Source organism: Xyrauchen texanus, chromosome 24, assembly GCF_025860055.1.
Source record: "Xyrauchen texanus isolate HMW12.3.18 chromosome 24, RBS_HiC_50CHRs, whole genome shotgun sequence".
Taxonomy (NCBI): Eukaryota; Metazoa; Chordata; class Actinopteri; order Cypriniformes; family Catostomidae; genus Xyrauchen; species Xyrauchen texanus.
This window is the reverse complement of record NC_068299.1, coordinates 10,229,454-10,249,944: the sequence shown is the minus strand read 5'-3', so window position 1 is coordinate 10,249,944 and position 20,491 is coordinate 10,229,454. Positions and strand designations below refer to the sequence as shown.

At 36.6% G+C, this 20,491-nt stretch overlaps 1 protein-coding gene across 1 annotated transcript; it reads left to right on the top strand.

Moving 5' to 3' along the window:
* The first annotated feature begins 2,667 nt into the window (after positions 1–2,667).
* tmx1 (thioredoxin-related transmembrane protein 1) lies at positions 2,668–9,287 on the top strand. The gene is made up of 8 exons (XM_052090410.1): positions 2,668–2,867; positions 3,242–3,357; positions 3,492–3,537; positions 3,640–3,768; positions 4,038–4,083; positions 6,551–6,652; positions 7,448–7,511; positions 7,623–9,287. Exons 1-8 carry the CDS (start codon positions 2,698–2,700, stop codon positions 7,799–7,801), a joined length of 852 nt encoding a protein of 283 aa, XP_051946370.1. The 5' UTR covers positions 2,668–2,697; the 3' UTR covers positions 7,802–9,287.
* The last annotated feature ends 11,204 nt before the right edge of the window (positions 9,288–20,491 follow it).

Below are 20,491 nucleotides of genomic sequence, written 5' to 3'. Positions count from 1 at the left end.
AGTTCAGTCACACTCACACAGTTCAGGACCGCAATTTGGATGGATGCTTATCTGTTATCCGTTTGGCAAAGTTGTTTACCTGCTATAATGCTTAGATATGTTGTCTGGTAGGGTTGTTGAAGCTTATATCGCTTGTCATGCTTTTATAAATTGAACATTACTCGTGTGTTAATTGATCATGATGTATCTACGTTGTTTCTGGAAGCTATGTGACAAGTTTACTAATATTTATGACTTCTGAAATTGACTTCTTGTAACTGTCATATTGCATTTTAAGCATATTATTTTCATGTTTAAAAAAGTATATTTTATTCACGTCATTAATGAATCCTTGTTTTATGTTTTTAGTTTACATTGTTATTGTGTGTCTTGCATAGACATAATATTGCATTATTATGGTTCAGTTGCATTATCAACTGAGGCTGTACAATATAATATAAAAATAAATAAGTCATCCATTGAACACGTATCAGCCATATCAAAACTATTACCTCTTAAATTGATACGTGTATTACAATACAAACATCAATAGTGGATAAAACTTTAAAAAAATTATATTAAAATATACAGATTGTGATTGAGGTGAGTCCCCTGGGTCCAGTTGCACCATCTATACATAAGTTACAACTTAGCTTGGTTGTGGCGTAAATGGGAACGAAGTCACAATTTACGCACTACTTAATATTTGAGTGTTGCATCATTAAACTTAGGAAGGACGTAACTGTACGTATAAACTAAATATTTACAGAAGACTCATTTACATTTACAAGACAGAGAAAAAAAAACATACTTTTAAGTGTCTCTTCAGCATGAAACTGATCTAACAGTGAAGTTTTCAGGGTATGTCGCCCGGTGTAGTTTCAACACATTCAAAATATATATATAGGATATATATGAATAAAATGAATAAATGTCTATTTTCCAGCCTGTTGTATTAGAATTTATTTTTCACCCCTCACACCTCAAATCTACATATTGGAATTTAATGGGGATATAATTTACTACACCTGACAGTTACACAAGCAAACAAGGTTTGAACATCACTGTAACAAGATCAAATTGAAATTCAAGATTTTTTTTTTACTTTATACAAATTTGAAGGCTGTTTATAGGATCAATACTGGTAAACATCATATTATGCGACTTACGGAGTGGTGCAATCAAATTAAGCACTGACTTAGTTAGAAAATAACTATTAGTTACTAAGCCCTTAGTGTGAACTTTACATCCCAATTTACATGAGAACTTACACACAGCTGGTGCAACCCTAGCCTATTCTCTATGTAAAAACGCTTTGAGTCGTGTCAGAAAAGCTCTATAAGTGTAAAATTCATTCATTAAAATCATGTGAATATAAGTGTTGTTTATCTTCATAAAAGCAAGTAATATTTCAGTTTAAAATGTTTAATCATATAACATTATATCAACATGAAGATAGCACGTTATGGCTGTGGCACTTAATATTTTCAAGTCACGATCACAAACAGGCGATTTTCAGGTAAGCTCAAATCATGAGATTCATCCACCAGAACAGCAGTGCCGAAACACGACTCACATTTAGTGTTCTTCGCAAGTTGCCAGCAATTTTAAGTTTCAACCACAGATGTCGCTAGAGAGCACAAAGTTACATAGTTTACGACTTTTGAAACGGTGAGTATTTTACGGATTGCCTCCGTTCACTTACATTGCAAGTGCATCACTGTCAGCTCTATTTTCTTTTTCTTTTCTTTTTTTAAGAAAATGAGGGACGATCAGAATGTATTTTTATGGTAATCAACATTATGCCACAAATGCTGTCGATTGAGCAACTTCTATTTAACGCAGAATATTCCTTTAACACAAACTATTATTCCAAATAATATTTAAATTGTTTATTTTGGCTTCAGTACAATGAGAATATAAAAGGAAATTATTTAATTTTGCAAACAACATGTTGTCTTTATAATATCACCCTTAATATTGTTATCACACAGTATAAATAATTCTATATGAAAAAACAAAGCTGCAAATATATTTTAGGGAGGGGTCCCTCGCAAGAGGATCATAGAATTTAGGGGGTCGGCATTAAAAGTATGAAAACCCCTGACTTGGTTATCGTAGTCAGACATCTCATTAGTCAATATCACTTACAAATTATTTATAAAAACTCATCCTCTTATTAAATATCGTTTTATTGTAAACTCTATGTCATACTTTTGTTTTTCAAATTACCTTAGCTCTCCAACTATCATCATCGTGACGTTTACATTCCCTCGATGGATTCTCAAATTCACGCTCCAAGACGCTCGTGCAGTCAAACTGCCGTTGTACGGTGGCCCTCACGAGCAAAACAGAACTTATAGCGCCACCTTGTGTTCTTTTGTATTACATTTCAGATAAGTACAAGGGATTTGTTTGCATGTTCAAAGTAGCTCAAATTGAATTTAATTGAAGTGAGGTATTTTCAAGTTTTTTCAGAAAAACAAGAAAAAGAGGTTTAGCATTTTGATATTTTGATTTATGAATGTGGAACTTGGCTAGTAACAAGATCAGATTAATTACATAAAATTGACCTTTTTTAAGATTGATGTGAAAAACGAGAGTATTTGAGCGAATTAGTATGCGCGATGACGACATTGACTCTGCACCTCCCCGGCAGCGTCACGCGGTACAGAGTGGAGGCGGAAGCGGAAGGGAAGCAGCAGTGTATGCTGAAACATGGCGTGCGCATACACACGCAGAGAGATGACAGCCGGCGTGTGTTTGTTTTCTGCACTTATCTCCGCATGTGTGATGTTACAGCCCTCATCGGCCAAACCGGGCAATTTAAGGGTTATCACAGATGGAAACTGGGAGGACATCCTGACAGGGGAATGGATGATCGAGTTGTGAGTGAAACGTTTGAGTAGTGCAAAAGTGTTGTGTCTGGATGTACATTATGATTATATATATATATGATATATGTATTATATGAATCTAAATCAATATCTAACCACAGATCATTAGATTATTCCTCACTGCAGTGTCCGTGTGATACGCTCTGGTTAGAGGAAGTTAGTACACCCTGTGCTATAAATAATTTAAAAGAAAGAAAAAAGAAAAAAAATCAGACGTCTCCCCTGCAACTAGTGCTGATCGTACAATGGGATTGTAATTAAATATATCCAATAGAAAACAAATTAGTCTCAATGACTGTGTGTGTCCTCTGGCGGGGATGTTCTCTCTGTGTTATTGGATTAAATGGTTTGCCTGTCTGCTGCAGTTTTGCTCCATGGTGCCCAGCCTGCCAACAGCTCCAGCCCGTGTGGAATGAGTTTGCAGAATGGAGTGAAGATTTGGGGGTGAATATTGCCAAAGTGGATGTCACAGAGCAGCCAGGTATGCCATTACCTGCCTCGTCCCTTCCTCTGCTGCTATAAATGTATGTGTGCGCACACATGTCTGTTTCTCTGCTCACTTGATTGCTGGTCTTCTGTGTATCTCACTCTTTTCTTTTTCTCTCTGTGCTGCAGGTTTGAGTGGGAGGTTTATCATCACAGCTCTGCCAACTATCTACCAGTAAGTTTCATTCCATTCAAGCACAGATCTTGCATTTAACCTTCTGCTTTCACTTTATGCATGGGACAAGAAAGAAAAAGTCAATGTGTGTGTGCATTGCAGCTGTAAAGACGGTGTATTTCGGCAGTATCAAGGAGTCCGATCTAAAAATGAGTTCCTGAGCTTCATTGATGAGAAGAAATGGCAGAGCATAGAGCCGGTCTCTTCCTGGTTTGGCCCTTCATCCTTCCTGTGAGAACATACTGCATCTGTGTTTACTTGGCTGTGGTTTGGGGTCAAATTTGTCTCTGGAAGTTAGATAAATCTGACAAAACCTTCCTTTGGGGACAAATAATTAATGATTAATGTTTTTATTGTTATTATTATTTAAGAAATGTATAATGTTTTCTTTTTGGGGTTAGCCTATAGCCATTATAATTAACATTATGTATTGGAATTGAGTTTTATCTGATTTAATGTAATACGTTTTCTGTTACTGACAGAGTTATTTCTTTTTTCAGAATGAACGTGATGTCGGCCCTCTTTAAGTTATCCATGTTCATTCGGGTGAGTATGTCTGTTAATAACTGCTGCACATGAGACAGTTCTGTTAAATTTCATTCACTTTAATCATTTACTCACCTTCTTGCCTTCCCAGACGAGTATGTCTTTCTTTCTTTGCTGAACTCAAATGAACATTTTTAGATGAATGTCTCTGCTTTGTTTGTCCATTCTATGCAAGTGAAAGTTGGCCAGAACTTTGAAGCTCCAAAAAGCACATAAAGGCAGCATAAAAGCAATTCATACAACTCCAATGGTAAAATCCATGTTTTAAGCCAGTGTTGTGAAAGATTGTCAGGTATGCCATGTAAAATTATAAAATTCCACCAAATAAATAAATGCATGAATAAATATAATAATTTCAGGGATCCAAACTCCTCACCTTTCAGAGAAATTATCAGTTTTGAAACCATACTCGTTCACTTTTGTGATTGAGAAGAGCGATGATTAATGTGCTAAAGTGACTGATATTTATACACGTTAAGGGTCTTTCACAGGATTCACGTCAGCGCTGCAGAATACATTTGAGGTCTATGAAGTGACGTCACTTTACACCAAAGTGTTTTTCACACACACGTTTTTGCTTCACCAATAATGTCTGTGAGAGTACTAAGCAACAAGAAATGTTTAAAAACAGTCCAGATTTGTGAAGAGTCATTGAATGTCTCATAATTTATTTTAATTAAATACTACCTTATCGTTTATGAATTTCAGAGACCCCAGTTATTGAACTTATTTAACAAGAAAACGCTTAGACCTAAACATAAATGTGTCATTTTATTACTTTCTGCTATCAAAGTAACTGCAAGCTTTTTTTCTCTCTTCCAAATACATGTTTTCAATGTTTATTGTGCACACCTCTCGCTTTTTTATGTAGCAAACTCGTAAAATCGCCCCATCTGGTGACTCTCTGTGACTCTTGTCATGTGGAGGGCGATGCAGCACTTGACGTTGGGTTCAGCCACCAGAACCAAATTAAAACTGCCACGAGAAGTCGTCTATTAGAGGCAAAGACACTAAATCTAATGACAATTGCCTCAGCTTCAGTCTCCCTTGATGCGTTTTATTATGCACAGGCGAGCACCCAGTTTAAGTCGATGCGGACCAGGAGGAAGGTTTGAGTTTTTGATTGAGTTCTGTTCAGTTCATTTTTACGTGTTTTGTTAAAATTTTAATCGTATTTGTTTTTTGTAATATTGCGTTGTTCATATGTCGTGTTTTAGTGGCCTCTGCTTTCACTGCTGGGGAAAAAAAAAACATGAATCTGCTTTGTGTAGTGTCTCTGTTCATCTCTTCTCTTCATAAATAAATACATATATGCATATTCTGCTATATGCTCATCCTGTAAGTTCATGATTAAAAATGAAAATGTGAATGAAAATAAAAGCTATTAAATGTCTTATCATAAAAATATGAAAATTAAAATGACGGGTAATAATAGATTATGACAAACGATAAGAAAGTCTAACGCAAGCACTATATATGACTTGGTTTTTTTGTGTAGCCGAATTTCAAACATTACACAACACTACTAATACGGACAGAAAACTTGGACAAGTTCTTGAAAAGGAAAAATATTGACAATGGTTAGCCTATGTGGGATAGTGGTGTGCTGTAGAATTTTTTTTAGTCGTAAAAAGTGAGCCTCACTGTGGGTGAGAATCAGATACAAAATGATATTCCTTTTTCTCTTATATTCTCCTCCCTGCCCAGTAGGTGGCGATATGCGCAACGAATAGAAATCACCAAAAACAAAAGAAGAACTCTTTCTTGGGAGAGAAGAGAGCTCTTAAAAGGGCTTGTGAAAGTGGACATTTATAGTACAAAAGAACATAAATATTAATCTCACCCACACCTATCATATAATTTACTGAAGATATTTCAACCACTGGACTCTTATGGTTTACTTTTATGCTTTTATATGCTTTTTTGAGTTTCAAAGTTCTGGCCACCATTCACCGAATGGCCAATAGAGCGGAGATGCTTTTCTAAAAATCTTAATTTGTGTTCTGCAGAAGTAAGTAAGTCAAACACATCTGGGATGGCATGAGTGTGAGTAAACTAGAGCTTCTTCAATTTTGGGTGAACTATTCTTTTAACAGAATGCACTCTGTCCTAAGTGTTTCTTTGTTCTTGTCATTTATGTACATTTTTACAATTCATGTGTAATAATTTATTAAATTAATTAACTTCACAAGTTATGTTTTTAATATTTAATACATCTTTTTGCAATTTATTATTACAAATTAATTTATAAAACTAGTGGTGACCAGCAGACATGGTGTCAAGTTACAAAAAAAAGATGTAATATGTAAGGGACGATGTACAGTCAGCTGGTCATTATCCATAGTCATTCAATAACATTGTGGGAATATTAAATGAGCAAAAACGCCCTAAATATGTAATTTATTATCTGCTAAGTGATTTATTCATATACTGTAGTAACTCAATGATCTATTACTGTATGTTTCAGCATTGCCATAATTACTTAACAGAGCAGCTGGGCATCCCAGTGTGGGGCTCATATGGAATTTTTGCTCTTGCAACACTTTGCTCAGGATTGACCCTTGGATTGGTGAGTGTGCACACAAACATAAAAGTTCTGTTCCATAACCTTCCTGGACAGCATTTTAAACATGATTCATAGGCACGCTTCCGAAGCTGCTCCAAATGGTTGAACGGGTTATGCATTACTTACTTAAAGTTCCTGCTTTTGGTCCCTGTTGGAAAAATGACGCTTGGAATTTGATTTGATTGGATTTAGTTCCATAACTAACTGATTTTACTTCATGTGCTAGTTTCACAACTGTATAGGAAAACTCCAATTCTTTTAGGCCAAATTCAGGCAGCATCTCATGTATTCTTCACAGAGAACACTTAATGAATTAAATATAATTAAAAAAAGACTAAAATATATCCAATATTTGTGTTTTTATGTTTTTGTTCCTATTAGTCTGTTATGTACAAGTCCTTCTCAAAAAATTAGCATATTGTGAAAAAGTTCATTATTTTCCATAATGTAATGATAAAAATGAAACTTTCATATATTTTAGATTCATTGCACACCAACTGAAATATTTCAGGTCCTTTATTGTTTTAATACTGATGATTTTGGCATACAGCTCATGAAAACCCAAAATTCCTACCTGTATGTTGTTAGCTTAGCAACATGCTAACATCAAACTCAACTGAAATCAATTGTAATTTGAGTTTCATGCGAGGGTTGCATGTAGAGCATTTCAAATTTGTCAAGTATGAGATTTAATTTTAGATAGGATGCTGCCTTGGAAGGTAGCAACCTGTCTGTGTTTTGAAACAGTACAATGCTGTCTTTTTGGCATTGATCTCATGTTGGTATTTTCTTTGTCAGGTACTGGTTTTCACTGCAGATTTTGTGTTCCCATCTCGCCGGTTTACACCAGATTATTACCACAGTAAGTTTGAGTATTTATGTAATTTCGAGCCTCCCTGTCTGACCAAAGGTTCATTTATGATACTCGTGCAATGAAATTGTTGTAACAGTCATTGTGTGTTTGTTTTTGTAGAAAAACAGCCTGCAGGACAGGCGCGTCTCCTGCAGCAGTCAGAGGATGAGCAGGAAGCAGACGGAGAGGAAGAGGATGATGAAGATGAGTACGGAGGAAAGGCTGAAGAGTGGCGACGAGTGGGCAGTGCTGATGCTCTCAGGAGAAGAGGTGTGGATGTGCCAGAGGAGGATACCTAGAGGACAGGAGAGGAACTGCCTCTATCTCACTGTGCACAAACCACCACTCCAACCACATCGCCATGGCAACACCCACATGTATTGCCATGACAGCACTCACTGAGCTTCTTGATGTCATATGTGATGTCTTAGCTCCCTTCCCAAATATTCAGTCACCTTTGACTTAAAGACTGGTGTGGTTTTGCTTCTCTCGGTTTCTTGCTACTGGTTTGTGTGTTTTCTCTTTCACAGTTGTCAAGTTTTTATGATTACACTCCTTGCTATGCACTATCTCTAGTGTGTGTGTGTGTGTGTGTGACAAAAATATTTTGACTTACATTAAGGAATATCACGAGTCACAGCTGTAATATTACCCATACAAAAATAAGTAAATAAGAGTAAATAACTAAGATATCAACCTCACTGTGGATCTCCATTTTAGTTGTAAATTAGGCTTTTGGGAATTTGAAAAGTTTTGCGCTTTACTTTGTATATATTTTACTATTCAAACTTTTTGAATGCCTGTTATATTAAGCCAGAATGTTCAATTTGCTATTGTTTTAAGGTTTTTCTTCCACTTGGAGTTCAGCCTAATTCTTTTTGCAATTTTTGTTCTTTTTTTCAGTTTAGAAAATGCCTGAATTAACACCCGTGTATAGACCTTATTCACGTTATCGCCATCTTTGATTTTTAATGGGAAAGACAATGAGACTGTGAGGGATAGACTAACAGTCTCTTCAATGGCACGAATGGTATAAAGCTCCTAGATCACATCTCCTTTTCCACAGCTCATGTTGTCTGGAGTTTTTTGTATACTGAATGTTCTTGGACAGATATTTTATCAATGTTTTGTCCGCAGAATGTTCCAAAACACTTTAAACTGCAGTACATCACGTTGAAGAGACTGTAAGTCTATCCTTCACAGCCTCATTGTTATTCCCATTAAAAATCAAAGATGGCGCTTGCGTGAATAAGGTCTAAATGTATTAACGTATGTGTTTTTACTGAGGATATTTTGTTGGATGAAAATGAACCTGAGTGCAGTGACCAGATTTATTGCTGTTTGACACTTAAGGAAATGTGCTGACATTTGTTTAGAACATAGTTCATTGAAGTTTCATGCCACATATGTTATTGATTTTAGATGGTGTATTATGTTTTGTATCAAGTTAAGGTGTCAATTTGAGATGTATCTCTGTCTTGCAGTTTATTTGTACCCTTTTTACATCTGATATTTTCATTCACTAAAACACTCTTTTGTGTGTTTGTGACGCAAATCCCACTACTTTACACTCATGACACCTGACCCTCTACTGACTCCTGACTTGCCCTCTATAATTGAAGTGTGTTGCGATATATTCTGCTCGGCTACCCACAGCAAAAGTACTAAAGTGTGAATGTGTGCAATTTACAACTCTATTGCTTACCGTGTGCGTGTGTACGATTTTTGGGATAATTCTGGATTTGAGATTTGAGTGTGAATCAGGACTGTTAATAAACAGTTTAAAGCTGCTTTGTTCTAATGCTGTGATTTGCCAGGTATGTGACCATAGTCACCATGCCTTAATGAGCCTAAATGCAAATATTTTATCTTAAGTTTTATCTTTTGTCTTGCTAATTTCACTTCACTTTGTGACAGATGTTGAGTGGCCCCAAAACGTTTTTGGACATTAACTAATGTATGAATGTCACTGCATTAGCAAAATATCAACCCAAAGCGAGAGCACATGCACACAAAATATTATAATAATTATAAAAAGAAGTTTATCAGGTATTAAAGGAATAGTTCACCCATCATTTACTCACCCTCATGCCATTTCAGATGTATATGACTTCTGCAGAACACAAAGAATTGTAGAAGATTTGAAGCTCCAAAAAACATAAACGTAATCCGTACGACTCCAGTGGTTGAATCACCATCTTAAGAAGTGATATGAGAAGTGTGGGTGAGAAACAGATCAATATATAAGATTTTATTTTGTAGTATCAAACAACACTTCCACTTTAACATTATTCTTTGTGTGTTTTGGCGATTTGTATTCTTTGTGCATATCGGCACCTACAGGGCAGGGAGGACAATTTATATTTATCTATTTCTCACCCACAACTATCATAATGCTTCTGAAGACATGGATTTCACCACTGGAGTCTTACAGATTATTTTTATGCTGCCTTTATGTGCTTTTTGGAGCTTCAAAGTTCTGGTCACCATTTACTTGCATTTTATAGACCAACAGAGCTGTTGTATTCTTCTAAAATTCTTCGTTTGTGTTCAGCAGAAGAAAGAAATTCGTACACATCTGGGATTGCGTGAGGTGGAGACAATTATGAGAGAATTTTAATTTCTGTCTGAACTTTTCCTTTAAATCATAAAACAAGCAATTTTCGTACCACTGTCTCAAGATGATTTGCTTATGTTTTCCTCTTTTGTAAATATAATGTTTTTTATATTGTAATTAATGCAACTGCATTCACACATACACTATTGTCTTAGGTATCCAAATAGGCCCTATTTGTATGCATAAAACCAAAAACATACATTTTGGGGCCACTTTATATTTGTGTGGGGGTGGGGGGGTTACAAGGACTTTTTTAGGTTACAAACTGGTAATTACAAGGGTATTATGCTATAAATGTGGTTTATGAGGACATTTCTAGTGTCCCCATAAATCAAATCGCTTAAAAAACATATAAACGATGTTTTTTTACAAATGTAAAAATGATGAAAGTTTTTTGTGAGGGTTAGGGGATAGAATATATAGTTCATGTAGTATAAAAATCATTATGTCTAACGAGAGTCCTCATAATGATAGATGCAACAACATGAGTGTGTGTGTGTGTGATTTAGATGTGAAGGATCAAAGAGTATTAATATTTAGTGTACAGTATGATCACATGGAACGGCAAAAAAATCGTTTTAATAACGTTTTGAAAAACAATTAGGGGTGTTATTAGCCTTGTACATCTGTAGAGGACAGTATTTTTAAAAATTTCACAACTCCAAATACTTTATAAATGGCGCCCTCTCTCTTTAAAGGAAGAGTTCACCTAAAAATGAAAATGCTCTTATCATTTACTCGTTCATGTCATCCCAGATGTGTATGACTTTCTATCTTCTGCAGAACACAAATTAAGATTTTTAGAAGAATATTACAGCTCTGTAGGTCCATACAATGCAAGTGAATGGTGACCAGAACTTTGAATCGGCAAAAATCACATAAAGTCATGATTTAGAAGTGATGTGGAAAAGTGTGGGTGAGAAACAGATCAATATTTAAGTCCTTTTTTTAACCATACATATCCACCTTTGGCCATCCCAACCAGTAGGTGACAATATGCATGAAGAATGCTACTGGCCAAAAACAAAAGAAGAGGAATGTGGAAGTGAAAGTGGAGATTTATAGTAAAAAAGGACATAAATATTGATCTGTTTCTCACCCATACCTATCAAATCGATTCTGAGAGCTGAGAAATTCTTCTAAAAATCTTAATTTGTGTTCTGCAGAAGATAGAATGTCATACACATCTGGGATATGTCTTAGGGCCTCTGATTTTCTCCCTATACCTGTAAATGCTGCCCCTGGGAGACATTATCGGGAATCATTGAATTTGTTTCACAGTTATGCAGACAATCACAACTTTAATATTTTATTTACTTTGAAACTCTACAAAATTTCATAATTTTTCAAATTAACAGTGTGTATAAATGAAATCAAAGAGTGGATGGCTAGAAATTTCCTTGTACTCAATTCCGATAAAACAGTAGTCCAATTGTTGGATTTTTGAACAAAAACCTAATAAAATATGACACTAAAATATGATCTGACACTTGATGGATGTACTGTTACATCAACTTCTATAGCAAAAAATTAGGTGTTATATTTGACAGCAAAGTAACCTTTGAAAAACCAATTTCCAATAGTTGGAGAACTTCATTCTTCCACCTCAAATATATTACCAAGTTATGACACATGATCTCTGTTTCTAGTGCCGATAACTAATTCATATGTTCATGACCTCAAAACTACAATATTGTAGTCCATTACTTGATGGATGTCCTGCAGGTTTAATAAATAAACATATCCTGAGGTTACCAGAGCCTGCCAGATCCATCTCCGTTCCTCCCTGATGTCCGATTCCCACTGTGTCACTGAGTGATGATGACCAACTGCAGCATGTGCCAGCCAGACTTAACTTCAGTCTACTAAGACAGCCTTCACAGAGGATGAATTGATGCAAACTCAAAGGCATGGGATTCTTTACGAGATACTGTCTGAAGCATGGGCTCAGGATGGAGTTCACCAAAATTACACAGCCGGACTGTGATGCTCCTCACTGAATGATACCTATATGAACTTGATCAAAGGAGGGACAACACTCTTTTAAACTTCATAGAAAATTATTAACCACTAACAAAAGCATCCATCGGCCAAAATCAAAGCACAATGCATTTACGTGTATTTCCTCAGCTATTTCGGGATGACTTCAAGGACTTTAGCACTAAAATTAATTATAGTTAATATAAAATCATTTTGTTTAATCATTGACCCACAACACTTAGTTTACTATTTTTTACCACTAATAGTTCTAAACATAAATAACTAATATTGGCTTTATATTCATTAATTTTCTGTTGTAGCAAAATATCATGTACAGCTGCTTTGAAACGACGCCTGTTGTGAAAAGCGCTATACAAATAAATTTGGCTTGACTTGACTTGAGTGTAGTTTATCAGGGCTGGGTGGAATATGCGCACTGATCCAGAACTACTGGAAAGCTCTTTCTCTTTTCTTGTCTCTTACACCATGCTCACTGCAGAGAGAACACAGCTGCTAGAGATGGAAACTTCATAAACACTGAATGTTTTTCACATGTTCTGTACACGCATATGGTGCTCATTCAAACGCTACAGACGTGACATGTCACGGAGCCAGAATACATATATGCATCTTGAGTCAAACTACTCATACAAAAGCTACCAATATATGTATTTATGGGCATTTTATAGTAATAGCAGTTGAATCAGTAATACATCCTTAAAGGTTTTATGATTCAGCCTCATTGTATTTAGTTTGCTAACTAAAGTTATTGTCTTATGTACAAGATGTTTGTTTTATACTTGTATCATGAAGATACATTTTCAATTGCTTTACTGGTGGGTTTACCAAGCAGATCGGAAATATGTAACATTTTACAATTTTTACATATTTTTAATCAATACTTGGTTTATTTTGGCACCAAAATAGAGTACAAATGCATATAAATAAGCATGTATAATGGTAAAATTAAAACAACCTTAAGCAGACAGGAGTAGACTAAAAGTCAGGCAATTGTAATTATGTGCAATGATTTGCTGAAACAGTATGTGTCTGTCACGTTTATGTGTGTTTTGTTAATTTATTGAATAACGTATTTGACTTCATGTCTTTTATTTTGAAAAGAGTTTACTTCCTTGTCTGGTCATGTGTCTTTGTTATGTGGTTTCCTGTTTCCCCCATGTTTCATGTGTCTTGATCTCATTGGTCTTTAGTTTATTAGTCTTGGTATCTTGCTATCAGACCTGTTCTGTTATTGGTCCGTATGTTATAGTTCTGTCTTGTCACTGGATGCCTTGTTATGTTGTTACCCTTTTGTTTGTATTTAAGCCCTCATGTTATCATTGTCTCTTGTCAAGTATTGTTGTTGTAATGTCTTTGTTCATGATTATTGTATAGATATTGTTCATAGTCAAGTTTAGTTTATGTTCTGGTTATATTCGGTTTTGTTTTGAATTCACATTTGGTTACCAGCACAGTAAATAAAACTGTACTTGGGTTCTCATACATCTTTGACTTGTCTTGTCTCCAGCCTGCCTGAATGTTTTAGAATGCTTGACTGAAAAATGAACCCAGCAGTTAAACTTCTGCGGTTACCCCAGGGGAATCATTCCATCGAGGAATATGTTGGAGGAGTTCTGTGACCTCAGCTGTCAAGTGGACTTCAGTGCCACTGCCTTCAAGGATATCTTTTGGTTGGGGTTGAATCAGCCTATATGATCACCTGAACTACCACCTTCTGGACACTGGAGAAAAACATTGATTTCGCCCCTCTACTGGTGCCTACTCAAGCTTTACTGTGGAAGAGGTAGCAGATGAGATGTCTGTTCCCTTGCCAGCCCTCCTGTCCACGGTGGCTCCTTCCTCCAGGCCTACCACGGCCAACGTTACAAGGCTTGTCCATCCCAGAGCCAGCTTTGCAAGCCGGTTCCAGCCCTAGAGGAATTTTCGGGGGGTCATTATGGCTCCAGCTGTCTCCGAGCTCCCTTAAACGGAGACCACATTCTCCCCAGCCTTGGTGGTCCTGAAGACTTCCTTCCTCGAGCCTCCCACGGCTCTGCTCATGGATATCCGGAAATGGAAGATAAGGACTCCTACTCCCCATGCACTGCCAATGCTCACTGCCACAGAGGCCGTTCCCCTGTCACTGCCCGTGTCCACAACCATAGATTACGTTCCTCTGTCCCTTCCTGTACTCGCAGCCACTAAGGCTGTTTCCCCTATCAATTCTAGTGCCCATGACCAAGGAGGTCATTCCCTCATCACTGTCTGTGCTCACTACCATGGAGACTGTTACCCTGCCATTGCTTATGCTCACGACCACTAAGACTGTTCCCCTGTTGTGGCCAGTGCCCGAGCCTCCGCCCTTTAAGCCGCTCCCTCCTGAACCCTGTCCAGCGGACACAGCCCAGAACTCTGTCCCCTCTGCCCTAAGGTCGCCTCTCAGGCCTCCTGTCCCTGCCCTGTGGTCAACCCGCAAGCCGCTGGACCCTGCTACCTTTTTGGAGCCACTTCTCTGGCCACTGGCTCCGCCCTGGTCTCCAGGCCATGCCTCACCAAGCCCACCACTGGCTCAGCATTGGTCTCCTGATTTGCCCAGGTGCCTGTGTCCTTCACCAACTGTCACGTTTGTGTGTTTTGTCCATGTTTTGAATATTGTTTTTAACTTTGTCTTTTATTTTGAAATTTGCTTACTTCCTTGTCTGGTCATGTGTCTTGTCATGTGGTTCCTGTTTTCCCTCATGTTTCATGTGTCTTGTTCTTATTGGTCTTTGGCTTATTATTCTTGTTATCAGTTCTGTTCGGTTATTGGTCCATATGTTATTAGTTCTATCTTGTCATTGGATGCCTTGTTATGCTGTTACCCTTTTGTTTGTTTTTAAGTCCTCGTGTTAGCAATTGTCTCTTTGAGTTTTGTTGTCATAACATCCTTGTTCATGATATTGTAAAGGTATTGTTCCTAGTCAAGTTTAGTTTATGTTCTGGTTATATTTGTTTTGAATACACATTTGGAGACCAGCACTGTAAATAAAACTGCACTTGGGTTCTCATACATCTTCATCTCATCCTGTCTTCAGCCAGCTTGCATGAATGTTACAGTGTCATAATTCTGCTTAGTAGTTCCAAATAAATGTACATAAAGGTTAATACAATTTGAAATGTTAGAATAAGAAATTGTTCATTATTCTTCAACAAGTTTGAGAAATAGGAGGTCAAAGTTCATAGTCTTTAGAAAAAATGAGTCTGAAATAGGCGACATTAAAAGGCAAAATAACAATTTTGCTGTAATGTGCACAATATCTTGCACACTAATGCATTTGCAATATTCCATGGAAGTATCTTGTTTGCACAGCATGTCAGTTTGTGCTGTGTGCTATTTAATGATGATGAAATTCAAAAGAAGCATTCATTGTCAGACATCTATACACGCATTGCTGGGGGCTGTCTTTGCCATTAACATGTTCCTATACATGCACAACCAATGACATTGTCTGATATTGAAAAGATCTCTCCCTCTCAAGCTCGTTGTGTCTGAAATCTTTCACTCCTGTCCTCAGAGATAGGCTAACTTCCTTTTTTAGATGACCTACTTTAATGATATTACTCCAAACTTGCATTCACAACATACACTGAAAACCCTAATAAGTTGACTTTACTCGATTGAATTGAGTAATGGCTTCACCAAAACTTGTGTAATTAAGTTCACAACTTGGTGTTCACTTAGAATTAACTTAACTATTTAAGGTAAGATACATGTAGACTTAACTCAGATTAACTATATAAAAATGTTTGTTTCTATTTAATAATTTTAGTTGAATTGACTCAAATTTAAAACAAAACACAGCTCAAATAAAGATTATAACCAATTCAAGGTCAATCATTAAATAAACTTAATGCATAGATAGATACCTGTACTCCATGCAGTTGCCCTATGTCAGGCACAAGGTGACTGACAGGGTCCAACTTGACCATAGGGGACACATATCACCCAAATTACATGAAATATCTGTTTTCAACAAAACAACATTGAAAATCAGACAAAACAGTGAAAACCTCTATGAATTCTTAACAACTATTTAAAAGCCCCTATAAATGACCTTTGACCAAGAAATAATTCCCCCATAACCTTAATTTTGTATTCAATTGTTTGAGTTATGAACACTTAAAATCTTAAGTCTATGGGTTTTTAAGATAAATTGATATTAGAGTTATGAGCCCAAAACATTTCTATTTTAAGCAATGTTTTATTAAGACAAATAGATAAATAAAAAAAATGATACACAGTGCACATAATCTGCCGTACTCAAGACGTCCTTCTGTACACGTATTTAGAAAGGTCCTTTCCTGACATGATAAAAATAAATGCCATGTCAGTCATGGCAAATAAACCTTAGTTTAATTTAGTATTTTTCTTAGAAAGAGAAAAAATTTATACTCCAAACATAGATCTCAGGCTAATCTAATCATGAATGTTGTTTACAGGGATGGTTCTCATTCTGAGCTGACTGTCAATAGAGGTAAATACTGTAACTTTCAGCATGCACTGCTGCATTGCAAAGTGAATTTGGGAAGCTCAAAGACATCATGAAGTTGTGAAGGGAAGTGGGATATAAGCTTTATTTTAGTTGCTGTATCAAAGTCCTTGTTTCTTGTGCTGTTTAGTATCCTAGTTTACAGTTCTATAGAGCTCAGGCCTATACATTCAAACCCTTCAAACAGGCAACAGCTCTGGAATACTTTATGCGTGCGGATCTAGAGCCAGAGCCATGGCCTTGTGTTTTGTAGGAGAATGAGGACAGTGATTAGGCTGACAGGTGCGTGAGTCACAATCTTCCTGGGCGGAATGGGGTTGTGTCTGATTTATTTCATCAGGATGCTTTACCTCCAAAAAAACACACATTTTCAGATCTCAATGCGTGACACATGGGACCACTCAAACTCTCACGCTACAAAGCCATCAGAAGTAATCAGTAGAAAACAAACTCTGTGAAAGTGATTAAATGTCCAGTGATGAACAGCAGAGATCCTGAAGAACCTCTTCAGTAATGGGGATCTGAAGAGCTCAGTTATATTTATTATCTTATTGATTTGAACATTAGTAATTATGAGTTACTAATGCAATGGTATGCACATGGCACCCTTTCAAATTTTTTATTCAGACTATCTAGTATCAATGGCACTCACTTGAATAGATTCTCAGATTAAAGGCTGCTAACCATAAGTATTAAACTTTAGGCACAAATCATCCAGTAACTTTGTGCTACAGACATGAAACGAATGTGCAGCTTGTCGAGGAGAGGTGTGCTATTACTTTTCTAGTAATAGCACAGTGTGTAAAGTGTTTTAGATATGTTTAACACTCTGAGAGTTTGCCAGATCAAGTGGAGGGACAGTCATACAGAAAAAAGTATCACCTTGTATAGTTTTAATTCTTTAAGTAAACAGCACTTCACCAGTTCATTGGTTCATATAGTCCTGGAGCATATTAAAGGAATAGTCCACCCAAAAATGATGTTATCATTTACTCACCCTCATGCCATCACAGATGTGTATGACTTTCTTTCTTCTGCAGAACACAAACGAAGGGTTTTAGAAGAATATTTAATTTTGGTCCATACAATGCAAATATATGGTGGCCAGAAATCTGAGGGTCCAAATATCACATAAAGGCATCATAAAAGTAATCCATATGACTCCAGTGGTTTAAACAGTGTCTTATGAAATGATCCAATCAGTTTTGGGTGAGAACAGTCCAAAATGTAACTTATTCATAACTGTACATTTTGCAATCACAGTCTCTAGGCACAATCATGATTTCAAGCTTGATTACTCTTCCTAGTGCTTGACTTTGGTTTAACTACTGCAGTCATATGGATTACTTTTATATATGGATTACTTTTATGATGACTTTATGTGATATTTGGACTTGCATTAAATGGACCTACAGAGCTGAGATTTTCTTCTAAAAATCTTTGTTTGTGTACAGCAGAAGAAATAAATTAATATACACCTTGGATGGTGTAACCCAGGTTACAAGAGTGCACACCAAACATATGAGAGAAGGAAGGAAAAAAAGACAGAAGTTAGATTTATATAAGTAATTTATTACCTTTTATTTTAATGATAAAGAAATTAAATATGAATAACATAACATGTAAATGTGACAAAATAGAAAAGGATATAATTAGATTAATTTGGATTAGCTCCGCCCTTAGCTGTTGTCATGACTAGCTGGGCTTTAGGAGTGAGGAAGAAGTTGTCGCAGAGAAAGCGTGAGTGAAATGGCCGCATGAGTAATGCACGTAGATTCCAGTGAAAAAAGAATATTAGATGAGAAATCCTACGGATTAGATCAGAGGACCGTGTCCAGCCTAATTTTCCTAGTTTGTCTGGGATTATTTCTGATTGATTAGCACCGTTCTTGGTGAGTGAGTTATTAATCAGCTATAGTATACATTGTTCAGTGTTTTATGGGTTTAAGTGATACTGTGTTGTAGTTTTTTGAGAAATATGTTTAAGAAATGTGATTTAAAGTGATAAATTGAGAATTAATCTACTGCTAAAAGTGGTTATGTATGGTTTTTCATTTCATTGGTGTAGTGAGTGTATTGTAGCTCACGTGGAGGTTTTGCTAGCCATACAGTGCGAGTTATAAGCTAACCAAGTGCACGTCATTTTCAGACGTAATTTTATCTACTTTATTTCATATTTGTGGGATTTATTAAGGATTAAGAGAAGTCATAATCATTAATATGTGTATATATATATTCCTTTTAAAGGACTTGTTGATGAGAATTAGTCGAATTGAAATGTTAATGTGTGTAAAAGGGAATAAATTGTGATTAATTGTATTTTTCTGCCTTGTGTTTGCAAGGTTGGGTTTTTTTGTTTTTTTTGTTTTCTTTCTTTTCCTCTCTCTTTATGTTGAGCTCCTGTCTGTGATGTCTTTTGGAATCAAACGAGGAGTTTGAACTGAAATTGTTTCTGCCGTCAATGAGGTCAGCTCGACATTGGTGGAAACTGGCGAGCCAACCCTGGTTTTCTGAACTTGGACACTTATTACACGTTCATCGAGGTGGTAGGACCATACGTGTATCACGATTCTGTGTTTTGTTTACACTGAAGGACATCTTTGCATCAGTGAATGAGGCGGGATTTTTCCATCTTATTCGTTCACTTTGGATCTGCATTGCAGTTCATAAAGGACACTGAACGAGTAAACTGAACATTGAAATGAGTTTAATTCATTGGAGTTAATTCGGATACTAATTTTTGAATTAGTGTGCCATTGAGTATTGTGTTTGACATTTATTTGTCTTGATTGTTGTTTATTTTTTTCCATTTGTTTTTGAAATTCTTCTGAGAAGGTTGAACAGAGCCATTGAGTCAAAGATTTATTTGGGTTTTGAGTGAAACCGATTTCAAGGAATTAATTCAAGAAGGGATTTGTAAAATATATTGAAACTGTGTTATTTTATTTTGTTGTTTTCCTTGTTGTTTTGTCTTATTTCCCTAAATCTAAAGAAATTATTTCAAAGTAAAAAAAGACAATAAATACTTACCTTTTTCATCTACATCTGTCTCATGTGTTCCTTTCCCTTGTCTTGCTGCAATACTGGCTATAGAACGTAGTCTTCTGAATCTGGTCCGAGATATAGAAAGTTCATTTTATGCTAAGACCGCAGTGTGCGCGTGTTACATAGAAGTTGGCGAGCCAGCCAGGAGCCAGTTCTTGCAGCAAGGGTAACTGTTAAAGAGACAGAGAAGGGAAATTATTAGAACAAGAGAAACAACTTATCGAAAATTTCAACTGTTACAATGGATATTGTGAAGCAGGAAAACGTTAAAGTAGCAAACGCCCTCATAGTCGGAGGCCTTACGTTAACTGAAACAGACAATGAGCTAGAAATGTACCTAGAAAGATTTGGTTCAATTAGCCGTAATATTATCATTGATGACCCAGCTTCAGAGTTTCACCGAAATGCCATCATAGAGTATAATCACGACTCAGCAATCCAAAATTTGCTCTCCTTCCTACCCTTGACTTTGGGGAGTCTCTCTGACCCAGGCGTTACTTTCCGAGTGCGTGCCTTAGCCACTGTCTACACTCAACCTTCTATCTGCACTGCCACTGAAGGGTATCTTGAGGAACTGAAGGCCATTGCTAAAGAAAGTGGAATGTCCTTCCAAAGTGTGCTTCAAGAGGAATTGGAGAAACTCAGAGAGACCCATTCTGAAAATGAAGCTCCAGCAGAATCTCAGCAAGCGAGCTGTCAGGGTTCTAGCAGTGACTTACAGAGTGCAGAGGCCACCACCCCATCGTCAATAAGTAGCCCCCTGACTAATTTAAAAGTGACACAAACTCAAAGCTCAGAACCTAAAAACCCAACCAAGA